Source organism: Stigmatopora nigra, chromosome 13 (genome assembly GCF_051989575.1).
Source record: "Stigmatopora nigra isolate UIUO_SnigA chromosome 13, RoL_Snig_1.1, whole genome shotgun sequence".
NCBI lineage: Eukaryota > Metazoa > Chordata > Actinopteri > Syngnathiformes > Syngnathidae > Stigmatopora > Stigmatopora nigra.
The window spans coordinates 3,594,037-3,614,183 of record NC_135520.1 but is presented as its reverse complement, the minus strand read 5'-3'; the positions used below and the strand labels follow the sequence as shown (position 1 = coordinate 3,614,183).

The window sequence follows — 20,147 nt, the reverse complement described above, 5'->3', positions numbered from 1 at the left end:
AAGAGTACTAGTACTTGTAAGAGTACTAGTACTTGTAAGAGTACTAGTACTTGTAAGAGTACTAGTACTTGTACCAGAGTATTTATATGAGCCCGTATGAGGCTACCACGGTGCCCGAGGCTACCACGGTGCCCGAGGCTACCACGGTGCCCGAGGCTACCACGGTGCCCGAGGCTACCACGGTGCCCGAGGCTACCACGGTGCCCGAGGCTACCACGCTGCCCGAGGCTACCACGCTGCCCGAGGCTACCGTAATAGCCTCGGGCACCGTGGTAGCCTCGGGCACCGTGGTAGCCTCGGGCACCGTGGTAGCCTCGGTACTAGTACTTGTATGAGTACTAGTACTTGTGGTGCCCGAGGCTACCACGCTGCCCGAGGCTATCACGGTAGCCTCGGGCAGCGTGGTAGCCTCGGGCACCGTGGTAGCCTCGGGCACCGTGGTAGCCTCGGGCACCGTGGTAGCCTCGGGCACCGTGGTAGCCTCGGGCACCGTGGTAGCCTCGGGCACCGTGGTAGCCTCGGGCACCGTGGTAGCCTCGGGCACCGTGGTAGCCTCGGGCACCGTGGTAGCCTCGGGCACCGTGGTAGCCTCGGGCACCGTGGTAGCCTCGGGCACCGTGGTAGCCTCGGGCACCGTGGTAGCCTCGGGCACCGTGAGAGCCTCGGGCACCGTGAGAGCCTCGTACACAACAAGAACAGAGCAACAAGGATCCTTCCAGGAATGCACGAGCAGATTAAACACAGACAGTAACCTTTCCATCACAGAACTTTTATTAAAACAAGTGCAATTTAGTACAAAGTGTGGGACTTTGAGCTTTATGGAACCGTTGTACTTGCACAATCCAAATAAAATTATGTGAAACACTGGACTGTTTCAATTAAAGCCTGGAAAGACAAAGTATTATAAAAAAAAAAGTCACTTTCAAAGTACTCACTTGAACATAAATAGAAAGGGTGGCCATTGCACAAGAAAATGGGCACCAGACTGGGGTCCCCGACGTCAGTCGTCGTGGCCGATGGAGGTTCTTGCTACCAGATTGGATTGTTAGCTCGGAATGGGATCAGTTCAAGAGCTTAGCTTCCAAATCACTGAGTGGCTTTGGTCTTCTTGCTTTTGCTCTTCTTGTCTTTCTTCTTCAAGCCGTCGATGTGCGCTCGCAGGAGGTTGGAGTAAGCCTGCAAAAATACCAGTCTGTTACCATGTGAAAGCATTACCTTGTTTTTGCTCCATGTTATATTGTTACAATAAAGCATGTTAGGTTACTGTTTGGATAAAATAAAAATGTGAAGCAGAAGTCGTTTGTCTCCAACTTTTATTGATGTAAAGTCTTTGAGCACAAAAATTGCTCTTAGCGTAATGTTAGGAGATTAAAGCAATATCGGGAGGGGGAAAATTGTAATATTACAAGATTGAAGTTGTTTGGTTTCAAGGGCATCAACTTTTAGTGACAGTGCATGAGCCCTATGTTGCTTTTAGTGTAATCTTAGGGGAAATAAACTCAAAATTATAATATTAAAATGCATTCATTTTTGTGTGTTGCTACATTAAATAAATTGAGCGTTATTCAAGGTCCGCAGACATAACGTCAGCGTGAAAATTGTACTTTTTGGCTTTATATAATATAACCTTGAGACCTACTTTATATTGTTAATATACAATACATTTACAAAATTATCAATTTGAGATTTTTTTCCAATGTAAAATGGGTGTCGCAGTGCAAAAAAGGCTTATGGGGAAAAACAAACAACTTACCATTTGGAATTTGATGACTTCTTTGGTGGTGATCTGTAAGTAAGAGGAAAAACGTCAGATCGGAAAAAAATTAACTGGGGAAACAGCAACAAACGGGGTGGGCAAACTTTTTGCCCCGGGGGCCTAACAGGCCGTATGTGGCCCGTGGGCCATAGTGTTCCCATACCTAGATTAGACAAACTAAACAAGCGTACTCACCACTGTGCTAATTTTCTTCTTGCCATCGGAGGCCCTTAGAAGACATTTATTGTCTGTGGGCTCGAAGGAGTCCAAGTGGCCTTTTCTGGGCACTGGCTTCGTCCTGCCGTCATCTGGGAAAGACAACAAATCATATGAGAGATGCAACCATATTTTTAGACATTAGCTATCATATATTCTTATGAAGCTACCACCACAACCACAAAATAAACTTGATTTCACCATGAATGTCAACTTACACTTTTTTAATGTGATGACAACACTGCCGGAAGATCTGCACTTCTGGAACAAACGGGTCAGTTCTGTGAGAAACTAAGAGAGCAAAAAAAAAAGAGCACAATTTAGTCGAGACAGCAAATACTTGACGTACAGATGTAAAATGAAAGATCGACTCCCTTTTGGGTATCATCTGCATACGCATGTTGCTAAATTACAACTCATTATTTCAAATTGATCTCATATTTACGCATCGTCGTCAGGGTTTGAACAAACAATTCAGCGTTTGCCTAATGTAAACTGAATAGTCAGCTGTAGCTAATTACTCAATACCCAACGCCACTCGTGCTGTTTATTTTTGAAATCCTGGTTTTCTACAGCGTCTTAATTGACGATTAATGTGAAAACGACATACATGGGAGGGAAATCGAAGTGGATTCTTACCGAATCGTTTTCAAGCAGCACCATAGTTGAGATTGGAACTGAAAAGTGTAGGCGTTTAAGACAGCTAACGCTAACGACTGTACACGTACTACCTAGGAGTATTTTCTTCTTCTTCTCACGTCGTCACTTCCGCCCATTTTTTGACCACACTGCCATCTAGTGGAACAGAGCATGTACTGCATTCTAAAAACTACCAGGCCCCGCCCAAATAAAAGTGACGCGCTTTAAAGAGGTAGCGTCCAAATTTTTAATCACGACGGATCACATGCAGTCCAGTTAACTTATGTAAATATTAAAAATAATATATATATTTTATAATATCCGTATACTGAGATCTTAACTATAGACAAATCCATTTCAAGTATGAAGGTTGCATTGAGAACGCATCTTTCAAGCCATCGCTGCCAGGCAAAGAAAATACATTTGAAAAAGGATATTTAGAATGACATAATGGTTGCTTAGTGCAGAAATTCAATTTTGAAACATACTGCCAACTTGTGTAATGGCCGATTTTAGGCATGACCGTAGACAGGAAAAAAACGCAAAATGTAGTATATAGGGATTATTTATGAGGAACAATGTGCTGAATTAATACAAGAAGTGGATATGAAAATATTCTATTATGGCGATAGTGCACAGTGAGGGTATTTTTTGATGTCGGCGAGCTGCACGGCAAACTCCGAGGACCAGTCCCTGTCAAACACGGCCCTGAGCTGCTGCTGTACAGACTTGCTCTTCCGTATTGGGTGAGGGGAATTCTGGGAAATGACTAGACCCACTCCGGCCGTGGTGGAAAAATAGTCCCCGTCCCAGTTGGACGTGCCTGTGTTGCAACGACCCCATTAATAATTGATGCAAGTCTAAAGGGCAAAGGTCTTTAACTCACCGATATAGGCCACTTTGTCAGTAACCATGTATTTGTTGTGGTTGACTCGACTAAATGGAATTTCCGTCTCATTTCCGGGAGGTAAAATGTAGAACTTCTGAAAAATGGGAACAAAAAAAATGACATTAAATCACAGCTGTTAAAAAAAAAATATGAATGGTAAAATGGTATCAATTGGTCACTATTTTAATGTTGATGTGATCCTTGTAGCTGTTCAAGGAGGCCAGGGAGCGGAGGAAGGGTAGCATTGTGGAATAGGAGTTGTGCCAGCAACTGACAAGGATCCGGACGGCCACACATTTATCGAACGCTGCTGCCCGGATGGCGTTGTCGATAGTGGGCCAGTATCTGCAAAATATAGGCACAATGTTACACTTTTACTGAAAAAGTGAAACTCTTCTACAGCAAGGTTTTATTAGACAAAAGAAAACAAAGTGGCTGAATATACCAGTGACATAAATAAAAAAATATATATATACAGATGTATACAATCATGTTTTAGATAATTGTAGCTCACCTTTTTGGGTACTGAAAGCGTATGATAGGTGAATACTCCATGACAGCGACATCAATGAATTTTTGCGCTTCTGAGATGATAGAAACAATGGCCTCCAAGTCCAGAGTGCGTGATTTGGGGCAGAAGGATGGTGGAGAAGCCTTTATTGGGGAAGAAAAGTAAAAGACCTCAATATATTTGTACCTCAAATTGTTTTTCCACAGCAAATAGGGAACCGAGATAGAAACTGACTGCCATGTAAATTCTGCTGGTGATGTTATCCTCCTCCACCAATAGGGGATGCTCTTTATTGATGACTGTGTCAAAGGTGGAAGGCCACTTTTCAGGTAGGGAACTGTTAGACTCTCCCATCACCCAGTAAGACAGGAAGATCTTTTGGAGGTCTTTTGCAAGACTGGAGCAGTTGTAGATAAGCATGCCCAATTCCTTCACCTATACACACACACACTTCAGCGACTCGCACTTACACAGGTTGTAACAAGTTTGTTTTACCTGTGTCAGGGCCCTCCAGTCCATATTGGCGCTTCCTATGAAAACATGGCGGCCATCCACGATCCAGAACTTGGCGTGAAGGACGCCATTGGTCAGGCGACCAAAGTTCACCTCGCGTACGGCAACCCCTAAAGAGGATTTGGAAGTCGGGTAAAGTGCCTCAAGCCGTTTGTGTCGGCTTCGGCCAAACCTTTCTGCCTGAGCTTCTTTAAATCGGTGGAGTTGGTTCTGATGGTCGGACAGCTGGTCACCACTTGGACTGAGACGTTTCTGGAGGGAAGCGATTGAAGTTGGTCCAGGATGGCACGTCCCTGTTTTGAAAAAAATGAAATGAAAACATGGTCATTTTTTAATGAAAATAAAAGCCTTACTATACATGGTCATTTTTATGAAATAAAAGCTTTACTATACATTATGGTTATTTTTCTATATAAAAAGCCTTACTATACATGGTCAATTTTATGAAATAAAAGCTTTACTCTACAATATTATGGTTATTTTTCTATATAAAAAAAGCCTTACTATACATGGTCATTTTTTATGATACAATACATGGTAAGCAGTGTTAATGTGACGGTTGCGAGCTCCTGAAATATTGCACTCACGGGTCTATCGGAGGATGAGTTGATATTAATGTCCTCCCCGGTCAGTGTCCAGTAAAACGAGACCACTTGGAGGCTTTCCGTTGCCATGGAGAGAAGCTCCTTCCAAGCTTTCTCCAAAGGGAGCCCAAAGGTTACGTTGCCTTTATATTCCACATGTTGAGGAATACTTTCCACAATAGCCATTCTGAAAAGGGTCAGTGAGTTGTTTCACTTTTTAGACATCTTCAACCATCATTTTTTTTAAAATTATAACACAATTTAAACAACTTGAGTGGGTAGTAACTGACTCAGCCACAACCAAAAAAAAAAACCTACTTTTTTATCCCCCTAACTTTTTACCTGCACTGATCTATGGAGGGAGGATCCTGGTGGGAAGCCTGGGGTCTTTGCAGCACAGCAAAAGCCAGCAAAATCCCAATGATGGTCATGAATGCCAAAAGGACAACTGAAGTTAAGCAGATTGACTCCTATTGGGGAAATAAATATACACATTCATCGGCAAAACAATAGGTTTTGTTGTAGAATTGAGGACGGTGTACCTTTTTGTCAGAAACGCAACTGTGACCAGGCTGAAGGAACTTGAAGATTCTCATCCTTTCATACACAAGATGCCTAAAAATTCCAGAAAGAATGTTGACAGTACATTTAAGAACAAAAACATGAAAAAGTCAAATGCACTTATATCAGAAAGTCAACTTACATGAAGCCAGAACTAGAAACCAGAAACGTGCTTCTTCCTCTTCAACATTACTGAAAAGATCACTTCTCCTTTTTTAATATTCAATTTAACAATTCCAACTATCATTGCTTAAAGGTGTATTTACACATGCCTTGTTTGATCCGGTCCAAATCTAGAAAAAGGTTTTGTTAGGCCACTTTTGAACTGGTGTGAATACAAGATTACAAAGTAAACCAAAGAAAACGATAGACTTTTCTAGTGTGAATACGAATTTTAACCAGTTATGCATTTACGAATTTAATTTATTTGGGAAAAAGACCCACATGACATCTGGACACAAATAAACAAAATGACAAACATGTATAAGACAACTAAAGGCCAAAAGAATTGTGACAATCACTCTGAAAGAAACAGAACAGATTGACACATGGTTTACATTTCATTTTTGTAAATTTACAAAAACATGGGATTAAACCCAAATGTCCTGTCATATTAGCAGCGACGTGTGACAGCGGAGTGGCACTTGCAAAAACTTCACCCGAGGGCAAAACCTGGACCAGAAACGGTAAGAACATCAACCCATTGGTTTAAATGTACTCTACCTTGGTGCATAATCAAAGATCATTAGTTTAGGGAAGTAAAAATGGTTAAAATTAACATATATATTGGGATTATTCAAAAGAAAGGTCCATGACATCTTCATAATGCTGCTCATAAACAATAATATATCTGTTGTTCAACTGTGACTTCTATTTGGTTCCCCTAAAAAAAAAACAGTAATAATCAATAACTGTGGTGATTGCATAACACAAAATATAAATATTCTTGCATATATCTGATCAAAATATGTAAATGAGCATTTGAAAAGGTAAACTTTTCAATATACATTGCTAAACATATTCTGATTAAGAAGTAAACAGCAAAAAAAACAAAAACATTTTAGTCCGGTTCCCTGAGTTGAAACCATAAATCGTCATCTAAGACTGCATTCAACAAGGTGGCGTTCAAAATTCAGTTATCACTTCCACTTTTCATCCTTCTTAATTTCACTTCTAGTTTGACACCTGTTTGAGTTTAGTGGGTCCCCTCCAGGCCTCCCGGCCCTTCCCGAGCGGGTACTGACGTCAAACCAAGCGTCCCTCCCGGAGATCTTCGGGCGTGACGGCGGCCCTCCTCACGCTCTCGCCGGGCCTTCGTCCGCCGCCTCTCTTGGCCGCCGAGTGGACCGTTCTCCAGTCCCGTGAAGCGGCGCTTCTGGTTAATGAGCGAGCCACCTCAGGCCCAGAGGACCGAGGGTCCGGCTGCCAACTGGGCTCCATCACAGTATTGATGACTGAAATGACAAATACAAATGATTGTCTCCTTTCCATGACAAAGTATTCAGCTGCGTATTTCCATTTGTGTCATTTTCACAGAAAAATACATTTAAAAAAATGTTATTGCAGTTTTTCAAAAAAGCCTATTTATATACTTTTAAGTATTAACCCCTTTATGGCAAAGAAACAATCATTTTTTAAATGTCAATGGTAGCGAAAGCTTGGGGCTGCCTATAAAATAATCCTATTTTTTTTAAGATAATGCAAAAAAAAAATAATAATAATGTGTGTCTAAAATATATATATATATATAGACTACCTAAATTCTTAATGTAAATAAATTTGTGTATGTACCAAAACAAACCTTGTAGTGCAAAAAAGTCAAAAAAGCATAACCAAGATTGCTCAATTTATCACACTGAAAAAAAATACTTTTGTGCAATATAATTTTTAAAAATAGAATGTTTTTTGTTTGCAAATCAATTTTTTGTAAGGAATTTGATCCATTACATTACCCTCAAGTTGTCTTTGGACTCTTCTCAGTTCTTTCAAAATTGCAATGTCCTAGAAAAACAGATGGCATTTGGACTTAGTTTGTTCATATTCATCAAAATAAACAAATGAATGAATGAATACAACCTAAAAATCTTATCCCATACCTTTTTGGATGCTGACCCAACAGATCCAACACTGTCCAAATCAACATCTGCCTCGATTTGTTCCCAAACATCCATTCTGTCATGAAACAGCAGTCTAAAGAACAAAGCCAAGCAACAAACAGTTATCAGACAAGTCAGTTGCAGTACTGCAAAAAATAAATAACATTGGGGGTAAAAAAATACATTTTTGTTGCACTACATTTACCCCAGATACATTTCCTCGGCTCTTATTTTCTTACTTGATTTTATCAGAAAGCTGCTCCGTGTTCTCTTTAATAGCCACGATGACTTGAGACAGTGGATTGAGCGCCAAGTCCTCCATGGCGACCTGCCGGGAGAAGACACTTTTATTACGACTGACTTTAGACATTTTATTGACGTGTGGCGTGTGGGGGCGGACCTCCTCTCTGTTGTCAAGTTGGAGACAGTTCAGATCTTGCTCAGTTGAGTCCGTGTAAGATTCCGCTGCGGAACAATTTGGTGGGACTCTCCGATAGTTCAATCCCATCTCTGGTATACGCTCGACAAGCTGCCAAATTTATGCATGTGAGACGAAGCCGGTGTGTTGTTCAAAAACATTAGAACACAATACTAAAAGAGATTAACCATATTTTTTTGGAATATAAACTCCATCAATGAAGTGTAAGGCACACTGGAGCATTTTGGGTAGGGAAATACTTCATTTTTCCAAAAAGAATGAATATATGTAGTAAAATGAAGAACAGACTAAATCAGTACATCTTAAAAGAACAGTTTTTCAGATAACTATAGCCTAAAAACAACAACATAACAGGCTGCTGTAGAAAAAAAGGTGCGACTTATAGTCCGGAAAATACTGTATGTCAAAGAATATTTGTTTACCTTTTCATGAGATGTCACCGCAGAAACAGGTACGCTACTCTTCACCGTCAAATTCTCCACTTCACCCTCTCCAGTCACGTCATGAATCTCTCGGGCCAAGATGGCCAGATCTTTAGCCAAGTCTTGACTCAAGCTAGGAAAGCGACAATTTAATACAAGTCAATACGAATAATTGGCAAACCGACTGACTGCGAAATGAATGTTAAAAATCCCCTACCGTGCAATCTCGGCACTGTGGGTGGACCAGCCATTGGATCCCTCGGGGTTCTCCTCTTCGGTATTTCTGTCACGGGCTTTGGGGTGCACCGGGACCACCGGGTGAGGCCGAGGGGGACGCTGCGGACTGTGGGAGGCTGAGGAAGGTTGTGAGCGTTTGTTTTTAGGGACGCTTCGATTGGAGTCGTACTCCTCGTCGGATGTGGAGGCATAGCCAGAACCTTTCTGTCTTCTCCGGGAGCCTTTTGGCAGCATGAATTGGTTTGAGTTAAAAATTGGGGTTAGTAGGGATGAAGGGAGGAAAAGAATGGGGAGACACACATTTAATTATAGTCACAACAGGCCAGAGAATCATGGGCTCTGCCAATGAGGGAAAAAGATGCTGTGGAAGCGCTCATTTCTTTTTTTGGGCAAATTGGATGGACACTCAAATTGAATGAATTACAGAAATGAGCAGAAGTGGAACTTCCACAGCCCACCACACCAATTAATTGAGTTTATCATCACTGTATTATTGGTAGGCCAATGAGGCTCTATCTAAAAAGGCTTTCAAGGTGAAAAAGTCCTATAAAAGTGGAAGCCCATTAATTATTGTTAGTAGAAGTGTATTACAATTTCTTCCCCCAAACATTTCACTTAAAGAAAGTACTGCATGAAACACCTTTAAGGAACCAAACCAATTCATTACCTTACTGCTCTTTGCCCATCAAGTTGTGCTCTTCCAACCAATCATGAATTTTTCAAAAAATGGAGGTAAACAGTTGTATTTTTTCTGGCAAAATCATCATCAATTCATGTTGGCTTGTCATTAATTTGCATATCAATTCATTTTCTTCCAGATTTAGAACTATTGCAATATAAAACTCCATTCAATTCAAATCAATATATATTTTTTAGTATTATGTTGATACTGCCTTACAATAATGATCATACTGAACTTCATTGATTACTAATAGTGTAAAAATAGAAAAATATTCAGACTCACTTGCTGTACTGCTGGCATATTTGGCACTGCTGGAGCGCCCCCGAGTGATGGGTGTTTTTGTCAGGGATGGTTTAAGGCCAGGTTTGGTCCCAGAACCAAAAGCCTTGCTTCCAGACTCGGCATTCCGGTTCGGAATGGCGGAGCTCTTTCCCGCCCACTGCGAGGCGCCGGAATTCTCCGTGTCGCTAGATGCGTGAAAGGAACTGGTCCGCCGGCGAGGCATAGCCAGCATGTCCCACCTGGATAGTTTTTTGTTGTTCTCCTTAGCCGGGACTCCAGTCGCCTCCTGGGAGTGCCTTTCCGTCTCTGCGGCCTCATTATCGGAGGCGTCCCCGAGGCGTGCTCGCCGGAGCATGGACGCCCGGGTGGGTCTCGGCGCCGAAAAGCTGTGGACGCGACTTAGGGCTTGATGCGCCTTGGAACTCTTGGTATCTTCTTGCTGGAGCGGCGTAGTGTATTTCTGAGTCTGAGGGTCGTCGCTCAGATCGGCGGATCCACGTTTCCCGACGCTACGCCTCAGCCCGACCACTCTCCCCACGGGCTCGTTTTTTGCCATCCGTTGATGGCTCGAAACAGAAGATGGCGGTTTAGCGTACCGGCTCGATAAAGATGTCTCTCTTTGTAGACCACTGGTTGGGAGATTTTCCGCTCGGGGGTCGGACCTGGCACGACCGCTCTGTTGGCTGAGCGTACTGGAGGAATCCACGTCTGATTCCCCGGATAGGGAGTCCGGTACGGGAGATGGGGTGGTTTCTGATTGACCCGCTTGAAGCTTGGCCTCCAGAACGGCTAAAACTTCTTCTGTGTCTTTGAGGTAAGAATGAGTGTCTTGGCCACTGAATGGCTGGAATAAATCGGCTTCAGGGACCGCGTGGGAAGAGATATCGGGCAGTCTAGGGTTGCTTGGCTTCTCCTTGGTGAAGCTCTCTTGTCTGATCAGAGAGGACTTGGAACTGTTCTTACACTCGGAGTACTCCGTTTCCTGGACTAGGATAGGAGCAGACATACTAGGTCGGACTTTGCCCGTTTCATGATTCCCTCGCCGCTTGGTCAATGTGGCGGTTGAGAAGGTTTTGGGAGACCGTTTTTTCTTTTCAATAGTCTGGTCGATAGGGTCGGAATTCTCGCATTCTAGTCGTGGGGCTTCATCTTCAGAATCAATGTAGAACCCTTTAGATTTGTCAGACCGTTGGACCTCGTCCTCATTGGTTCTCTTTCGGCGTTCTACTACGGATCCGTCGTCAGATTTGCTGGCGTCGCTCAGGCTGTCGGGCTCCACGTCATCTGGCACGGATAACCTATGGATGCCGTCGTGAGAGTCGCCACTCTCGACCTCAAATGTTGAACCTAGATCGTGTTGATTGCGAATGCTGGGAACTCGAATCTCAGGCTTTTCTATTGGCTTTTCTGAGTCCACACTATTGTGATCTTGACTGCGTGGAGTTGTGATTGCGCTCCGTGCTACTATTTAAAAGAAAAAGCATAAATATTTGAATAATGATATCACACAGTGTAAAATATCATTGATATTCATCAGGCTACCTTATTATTATATTAAATCAACTTTTGTTGGTAACTTACCACCTCCTGACAGCTCCATCTGGGATAACATATTAAATTGTCCAGTAGAAGGGCCAGAATCCACGTCTACCAAACTTGCCCAGCAAGACATCCATTTTGGAGCTCCCTGCATCTGAACCTGTGTGCGTTAAAACATAAGGTTATTTGTGTGTGTATAAAAATGATGGTCTGAGATTAAATACCATTGATCATTGTTTTTGTTTTTTTAAGGAGCAACAATTTCAAAGAAGCTGAATAGAATGGAAGAAAAACAAATTTTGTATTGTTGGATGATAATTCTCAGTTTGACCACTGACCAGTGATTGGCTTTCCATTGATTTTGTGAGATTAATAGAAGACCATGTTAGATTAAAACAAACCAAGAAAATCCCAAAGTGTGCCAACATAAGGAATCAAATGGCAGATTCACCCAAAGAAAGTGGCCCTGATTTCATAAACAAAGGTGGATGGATTCTTTTGACACATCTCATTTTTGTTCCAGTGCAAGCAGTCAGCTTTTTTACCTTGACCCCACTTACACTGGGCCTCACCTCCCCACTGCTAGCATGCCTATCCTGTTGCTCCCTTCCCTCAACAATAACAGGCCTAAAAGCAGCTGATGTTTCTGCTTGACTGCGGTTCTCTGGCTGTGGATTCTCAACAACACCAAACACCTGGAACAAAGTATTGCAACGGGTTCATCGGGCTGACAAAATGCGTTTCTTGGGAGGGACCCATTGCACAAAAAATTGCTGTCATGAAATTCATTGATTTACTAAATATTTGAAATTTTGCATAATGCGTGTAAGAGAGTGAACTGCTATTGTGAAGACTACACTTGCAGTATTTTCCGGACTATAAGTTGCACATTTTTGGGGTATTTTTTTTCACTCTGACCGTTAACAGTTTAGAATTTTGAATTTTTTTCGGGATTTGTTATGGGAATTTTGGTGTAAAACAAAATTTACCTTATCAATTCTTTTACGTGCCTCTTCCAGCTCCTTATCGGACAAATCGGCATCAATGGTGTAGGTTCCTGCGTCACTCAAAGTATCCTCTTCTGAATTTCGGGAGCCTACACGGGTACGCCTGAACTCTTCACTAGGACACAAGAGTGGCGTCTTGGGTCCCGGGTGGGAAACGGGTTGTTGGATAGGAGACGACGTCTTGGGATGGATGAGATACTCATCTTGGGGAGGCTTGGTCAGAATCACATCGGGCCGGGAGGTTGCCGACGTTTGGCTTTTAGGTTTTGTTGGCGGGCTGTAAGGTTTCTTCTCCTCGTTGGATGATGTCTGTTTGAGCCATTCGGCAGTAAATTCCTTTGCTAGTTTGGATCTTCGACCCACGCTGCTAAAAGGCCTGGTGGAAATGGCGGACGCCGACCGTGATGAAAAACCAGTGTTTATCCGTTCCTCGGTCTTTTCCCGTCGTAATGAACCGCCTCTTTGAGAACTTATGGAACTAGGGCCTTTGAGGGGAATCGTGTAGCGTTGGGATGGAGGGGTTCGACAGGCTAAAGACTGGACTTCTTTCTCGCCAGGTGGATTAGGGCTTTTTCTGACCTTTTCCAGATGGCCTCTGAGGTGGGAATGCTCCGACGGGGTGGCTTGGGAACATTTCCTTCTGAGGCTATCGGAGTGGTCATCGTAGAATTCTATGGTAAAAGCTCGGTGAGGATCTGATTTGCCGGTGCCGGACTGGGATTGGGGAGGAGAGTAGGAGGAAGGCTGCTCTAGTTCTGCTGAGGAGACTCTCTGGGGCTGAGATGAAGTCTGGGGGTCAATTACAGCTTGTGAATGTAAAAAAGCCTGTTCGTTGATGGCAAGATCTTCAGATCCAAGGTCGGTGCTATTTTCATAATGGCTTGCTGACAATGAAAGAAAAAAATATTGCAATAGGTTATAGTAATTGGTAAAAGTGTGAATAATGAACAGACTTTGAGACTTACCCTTGGTGGTCTTCTGAAGTGAAGGATCATGGTAGATGTTTTCACCCTGTGACCTTCTCCTCGTCAAGTTTGCAGTACTTTGGACGAGCCAGTCGGCGACCTTACTTTCTGCCGACAGCACTTCAGTGGGGGCGGTGGCATCCTGGCCAGATGTAGGCTTACGTGGCTGACGGTATGAGAACTTGGTCACGTGGTCCTTGATTTTCATTTTTCCCGGGGTGCAGTCGTCGAATTCTATGGTGAAGGAGGCATGGCTTTGGACCACCGGCGGCGTGGGGGTGGATGGTATGCGCTCGGAGGGATCTTGAGTGTCCTTGGTGGGAACTTCGTGAAGTTGAGACTCTGTTTTTTTAGGAGGCCGCTGCTGGATCTCCTTTGTGGGGATCTCGAAGTAGCTGGGCTCGTGTTGGTAGGAAAAGATGGATTTGCCCTGGTTGTCGGACAAAGAATCAGCCAGCTCATATCTGGAAATATCTCTGGCGGAATCTGGTGACAAGAATATAACATTAAAAATAACATCATTAGTCATTAGATGAGAATAGAACTGTATTTCATCCCATACTCAGGAAATTTAATTGGTTGCAGTAGCAAGACAGACACAGAAGACATTGTAGACCTAGTTAAAAAATGGTTGAATATGTAATAGCAGTCCAAACATAACATATCAGAACTAAAAACTAACAATTTAACTAGTGTTGACACTGCTATACATTATTTCAGGATTTGGAAGTTTAATAGACCAAACAGTGCAGGTTTTAACATGCCACAAGCATTATAATATCTCTCACTGCATCTCACAGTTACTGGATTTGGCCAAAGACCACACATATAATCTGTTACTGCTTGTGGACCAGGAGGCTAACCATCAACCCCCTTCCATCCAGCAGATTAGACGGTCATAATCCATCACGAGGCCCATTGGTCTGCACAGGCTCGCATTCCACCACTGGCAGTCGGAAATTTGCCCCGGGCTTCACACTAGCCTAGTGACCGACAAAGGCATCGGATAGTGATGCCCTTTGAAAAGTATGCCATTTATACTTCGGCCCTTGCTCACAGATGTAAAAAAAAAAAATATCTAATCAATCCTCTCCTTTCATTTTGGTTTTAATTTAATAAACCCAGCAAGACATAAAATACATTCCTCTACCTGGAGTCTGTAGATCGGTGGGTTTTCCGCTTCGCTTCTGGATTTTCGTGGCTGAATCCTCATCTTCTCCCCACCATGAGGGTTGGCCATAAAGAGGAGTTGTCTTGGATATGGGTGCATCTGTAGAAGCTACATGATGAACAGAGAAAAAAAATGGGTCAACCCTGTGACATAAAAGTTACAGTGCCGTTTCAGGATAATCTTTCTGATACAAAGGGGATGACACTAATCCTTATCTTTGACTAGAGATTGACTACTACAGTATGTCTTCACAATGACGCAACTTGTATCTAAAAGAGTCACTGCTCTGTTCAATAAGCAAGCAGTATTGATTTGTTTGTCTTTCTTCCAGACAAAATAAACCCACACAAGTACTTTTCATGAGTGCATATTGCAAACAAGCATTTGTAGCAATGAACAGACTTTTTCCCAAGAAAGCTATAAATCACAGACGTTTCTGCAAAAAGTAGCACAGCAACAAACTTATTGTGTTAAGACACGGGGGTCCAAACTCCGGTTGCAAGGTCACCTATGGCCCAGTTTTTATTTTCCCACAGCAAATTAATATCCTTGAAAATGTCTTGCAAAAAAACATTTAAATACATACATTCTGTTGCATTCCTTCACTTTAACATATGTATAGTCACTTAAAAAGTACCAGAAACAGAATTTCTATGAGTTTTACATCAATTATTCATTCATTTTCCAAATCACTTATCATCACAAGGCTTGCGGGGGTGCTGGCACCTATCCCAATCAACTGTGGGCCATGACCACTCTTTAACAAATGAAATTGGAAGGAGGTCAAGTGTACACTTGCATTCTTTTAATTTTTGTGATAGGGAACCCTCACAGAAAAGTTTGGAGACTCCTCCTTTAATATTGTGATTGATGAGTCCCACCCAGTAAACATGACGTGGACAAAGCCCACATCCTGAGCAGCTGGATGGGAAAACACGCTAGTCAACACAGAAAAAGATATTCTTAGCTCTCTTTGATTAACAGGGCAGAGTCAGGCCAGATTTCCGCAAATGACAAACTCACCCAAAACCAAACAAAAATAAAAGAGCTTTTATATACTCTAGTGCTTTCCTTTCAAACTATTCTCCAACTATCGCCTGCATGGTAAAATGAGATTTGTTGAGGTTCGTGCAGCTTAGATAAGCTTAGGTGCCCTGAGATAAACTGTGAGGGAGGCAAAAGGTCCCAGGTGAAGAAGAGCTGGCACCAGAACCTACACACCGTCTTAAGAACCTTTGCGGGTTGGCGTCCAAACGGCCTTCAGGTCAGCTGACAAGCATGGCTGAATGAGATAAGAGCTTGTTCTTAACTTTTCCACCTCCCACGACAACTTACTTACAGTTAAGCCTAACACCTTTTTCTTCAATGTGTGCATAGACAGCGATTTAGAATTACGGAGCAAATTTCTCCTAAAAAGCAACAAAAGTGAGTTTGAAACCCCAGATTTAGGGGCTATTTTTTACCTGTAAGTGAAAGGGCTTTTCGCTCACCCTTGTGTGGCAGCTTCGTGTGGGAAAGGGCTTGTTTGCTCTTCTCCGGGCTCTGAACTTGCTGCTTTTCCTTCGTCCGGCCGTCCAAGGCTTTGAGACCGAGTTGCAATTGGCTGGTGTACTTTTCGTGCTGCATACAAGTAAAACAGGACGCGGGGCAGAAAGGACAACTCTTAAAATAACATCCTGAGAGAGTCAAAAACGTCAAAGGCTATCTACTTGGGATAGTCAATTCATGTTTTTTTTTTAAATTTAAACCACACTACATTGGCTGAAAGGGTCAATTTTTCATCTGATAAGAAACCGTGAACAAATATACATTAAAGTAAAAATAGTAAAATGGCGTGCAATACGCTAAAAATAAGCATTTGTTAATGTAAAAAAAAAAAAATAGACTGTCAGTGATCTTAGGAAAAAAAAAGGGAAAAACAACCAAGTTACACTACTAGCCCAGCCAAAACTATGAAAAAGAGCAACTTATAGTCCGTAAAATACGTCACTAATTAAATTTGACCAGTAGTTCACTCACTTTTAGTGCTTCTTCAGGCACTTTGTGTTGACTCTTTTCCAGGATATAAACATGAGCATGTGGGCGGCAGTTAAGGAGATCCTCATAACACACCTGCTTGATCAGCTGTTCATCCAATGGCACGCTATGGCATTTGATCGCTTTCACATGTCAACAATGTAGGCTAGTGGGTTGCAGGTTTGACATACATGACCTGAACTAATATCTCCCTTCCCTTGCAAGCTTTCAGGTTTGGTTTCAAAGGCTGTAGGAGATTTTCTGTTCACATTTGACAATAAATCTAAAATCCCTGACTAAAAAAATGCAAGAGATTAATGAGCCAGTGCCAAATGGAAAATTTGTGATGCAAAGCTGATAATTCAAATGACATTTCATCCAATGGAAAAAGGATATCATAACCAAAGCGAATGACATCTGAAAGTTTGAGGGTGATGTATGTCTGGTCCGGAATTCTGAGGTCATTCACAAATGTCTGGGAAAAATAAGAGGAAAAGAAACATTAGAATGGATTGGATAGCCTTTCTCTTTCAGGGTGCTTTGTAATTGAAAGCTAATCCACTGCAGTATAAAGCTGATGAGATTATGTGTTTATGCAAGAGCTGTGACCAGTGGCGAAGTCGCGGTGGCACATTTTTGCATGCCAGTCACTGATTCGATACTTTGGAAATGTATTAAAGAGGAAAATCTAGCACATCTAAGTGTCTTTTTCCCCAAAATTGAATAAAGTGTGACTATTATTCTACTTTTGTACATTTTCTCTTTGTTTCTTTCACTAGTATAAATAGACATGTATAGTATAGTACTATTTTTTTTTTTGCAACATACCTCAGGATTATTTCATTATTTCTAGCGCATAACTCCCTGATCACATGATCGGATCTCATTTATTTTCCATTTCTAGCAACAAAAAAAAGACTCTTTGATGAGATTTCAAATGACAACGGTAATTATGATCGAGAATGAAAGAGCAGCTTTATTCCGTCCTCCAAATGAGGATAAGCCAAACGGGTTCTCACACTGCTTCTCTCCGATTAGGTTAACACAGGGCCAAAGAGAACAATGAATAACAAATTCTACCCGCTCGAGTTTTGAGTTCACTGCGGATAATGAAGTGACACGCATGTGAACATTTAGATTGGAAAGCCTTTCTCCATTACGCTTGTTGTCTTGAACACAGTTAGAATTATGTGATTAAAGAACGGTCGCTGACCGGAAGACGACTCGGCTGGGCTCTCTCACCCCATTTAAGCTCCCGAGATCCTTCACCATGTGCTCATCTGTGTTTGGGTCATAGTTGATCACAGCGTGTTGTTTATCCACGCTTCGGGACTGCAAAGGACACACATAAGATTCAGATTGGTATTTTGTAGTAACACAAGTTTAGTCAATGCCAGTATTTACAATTGAAATGGATTTGATGTCTATAACAATAACAATGGCAGTAAAAGAGTTTATTTAGGGCAATAAACGGGTGTTTGGCACATTGACTCATTAAACTTTAAGGGATTCCACAAGGTACTGTATTTTCACGACTGTAAATCGCACTGGATTATAAAGAGCACCCTCAACCATTGACACATTTTATTTTTTCATATATAAAGCACACTGGATTATAAGGCGCCCTGTCTATTTTGGAGAAAATTTCAGATTTTTAAGTGTACCTTTTAGTCGTGAAAATACGGTAAATATCATGAGTGGAACCTCCTCACCCATGGCCAAATGGTTGACACCCTCCTTTTATCTGGATAGGAAAAGCTATACTGATATGCATTGGCTCTTTTGTGCTATCAGCTAAGTCAACTTCCTGGTGAATGGCTTGCTGGTGTGAGGCGAGGTTAATGAAACAGTTTGCCTACTTGATTAGGTTAACTGTAGTGGCAAATTCCGCCAGCTTCTTAACGTCAGACCGTGAATGACTTTGCACTAGGAAACGGCAACTAGGCCGATGAACTCGAAGGCAAAGACAATGGGGAAGATATATGCTGTCATTGCAATTCCATGACTTGCATACTAACCCATACAAACATATGGACATTTCGGACCCCGATATTTTACCAAATGAGTTTTATAGGAACCTCAAAATGAAAAAATCAATCACACACACACACACCTGCAGCATGAGTTCGCAGTCATCCCGGCCAACAAAGATCATCTCTCGTGGCAAACGGTGACGGGTACCCAGGCTGCTGACCAGAAACCATGACGTCACGCTCATCCTGGTGCTGCGAGTCAGGAATTTCTTGGCATCCTAAAACAGAAATACAATAGTAAATCATATTGTATTTCTTGGACATTTACTTTTTTTACTGCAAGGTTTGTTTCAATAGTGTCAATAGAAATTATAGAAATATGATGTTTTTGCATTATACATCTGAATCATTTTGATACTTATTAATTCCATAGAAAAAAAACACACTACTCCACCCCCCCCCCCCCCCCCCACACACACACACACACACACACACCCGCACAACTATAAGTAATAGTTTGTACCTATCTGTGAGTGGCATATAGAAAAATTAAATGTTCTTTCGACAAATGGTAAAGGGTAAACATGTTAAATGGGACTTAATTGGTGAAACTTGGTGATCTTTCGCTTTTGTTCTAATGTGTGCACTGGCTTGTTAAATATTGTGAAAGAGACGCTCATTTCATCTAGGTTAGACCTGTTTGGCAGTGACAACTAATGCAAATGAACTTAGCATATTTGACAGCATTTCACAAGAGATATCCAGATGGCATATTTTTACTTACAAATTAAGTCCGATTCAATTGATTTTGTCGATCTGCCTCTTAATGCATTAAAAGAAAAATACTAGTAGTTTACCTAAAATTTCAACAATGCTTTCTGAGGAAAAACTAGTTAGTGAGGAACTGACAGGTGTGCAAGATGTTGACGACCAGAAATAAACGCCATTAAATTCGGCTGGAATAGCATTTAATTAAATTTAATACGACAGCGTCTGCGTTGAAAACGTGTTGCAACAATATGCGGCATTTGTTCAACTTGGGTTAAAAAAGGAAACTTAGATTTACAGGCGTGTTGCTGTTTCCTGTAACAGCGTTCCCACCGGGTTTAAATTTGTATATGAGAATTATAGTTATTAAACTGCGTATTACTTTTGATTTCAATATAAAGCTGATGGAATCCTTTTGTTTGTGAGCGAATGCAGCGTTTTTGCCCGACTTTCCCAGAGGTGGCCACGCACATACCTGTAAAGCCTTTTCGGTTTTGCTCCGGATCGAAGCCAGTGTTTCGCGTCTTGATGAGATGTAAATTCGTCGAGCAACATGTACGCGGACGGCGCCAGGTGACGGTGGCCAGGTAAATTCGGATCACACCTTTATTCTTCCTCGGGGAATGACAAGCGGGCGAAACTCTCCGACGCCTCCCGACACGATGACGTCGCTCGGCATGCCCCGTCCAAGCCTCCTCGAAACTAAGAGGTCTCACTCTGGTGCGAAATTCCCGACGATCAAGAACGCGCTCGTGTGGCATTCTGTTATGTGACGTCAATGGAGAATTGTTGGGCAAGAAACAAAAAATATGGCAACTTTGTAATCCAAGAGATGAATAATTAAATAAAAATTGTTTGATCCCAAAAAGAAATAAACCAAC

At 42.1% G+C, this 20,147-nt stretch overlaps 3 protein-coding genes across 3 annotated transcripts; all 3 read right to left on the bottom strand.

Annotated features, from left to right (window-relative positions):
- Positions 1-753: 753 nt before the first annotated feature.
- On the bottom strand, positions 754-2,770 carry LOC144206714 (signal recognition particle 14 kDa protein-like). The gene is made up of 5 exons (XM_077731837.1): positions 2,612-2,770; positions 2,191-2,263; positions 1,952-2,064; positions 1,754-1,786; positions 754-1,176 (listed from the first exon to the last, which is right to left on the bottom strand). The coding sequence occupies exons 1-5, from the start codon at positions 2,633-2,635 to the stop codon at positions 1,087-1,089; spliced, it is 333 nt and encodes a 110-aa protein (XP_077587963.1). The 5' UTR covers positions 2,636-2,770; the 3' UTR covers positions 754-1,086.
- Positions 2,771-2,899: 129 nt separating this feature from the next.
- On the bottom strand, positions 2,900-5,938 carry pld4 (phospholipase D family member 4). The gene is made up of 11 exons (XM_077731827.1): positions 5,812-5,938; positions 5,651-5,723; positions 5,451-5,578; positions 5,112-5,295; positions 4,697-4,817; positions 4,507-4,634; positions 4,246-4,446; positions 4,015-4,154; positions 3,680-3,845; positions 3,498-3,594; positions 2,900-3,434 (listed from the first exon to the last, which is right to left on the bottom strand). Coding segments are annotated over exons 1-11 (1,443 nt in total). The 5' UTR covers positions 5,814-5,938; the 3' UTR covers positions 2,900-3,231.
- A 133-nt stretch (positions 5,939-6,071) lies between these two features.
- cep170ba (centrosomal protein 170Ba) lies at positions 6,072-19,943 on the bottom strand. The gene is made up of 19 exons (XM_077731838.1): positions 19,742-19,943; positions 18,639-18,776; positions 17,768-17,857; positions 16,922-17,000; positions 16,529-16,587; positions 15,973-16,129; positions 14,489-14,617; positions 13,335-13,824; positions 12,356-13,253; positions 11,912-12,061; positions 11,409-11,526; positions 9,828-11,288; positions 8,844-9,084; positions 8,627-8,759; positions 8,166-8,294; positions 8,005-8,093; positions 7,766-7,859; positions 7,622-7,670; positions 6,072-7,123 (listed from the first exon to the last, which is right to left on the bottom strand). The coding sequence occupies exons 2-19, from the start codon at positions 18,741-18,743 to the stop codon at positions 6,915-6,917; spliced, it is 4,680 nt and encodes a 1,559-aa protein (XP_077587964.1). The 5' UTR covers positions 18,744-18,776; positions 19,742-19,943; the 3' UTR covers positions 6,072-6,914.
- Positions 19,944-20,147: the final 204 nt, after the last annotated feature.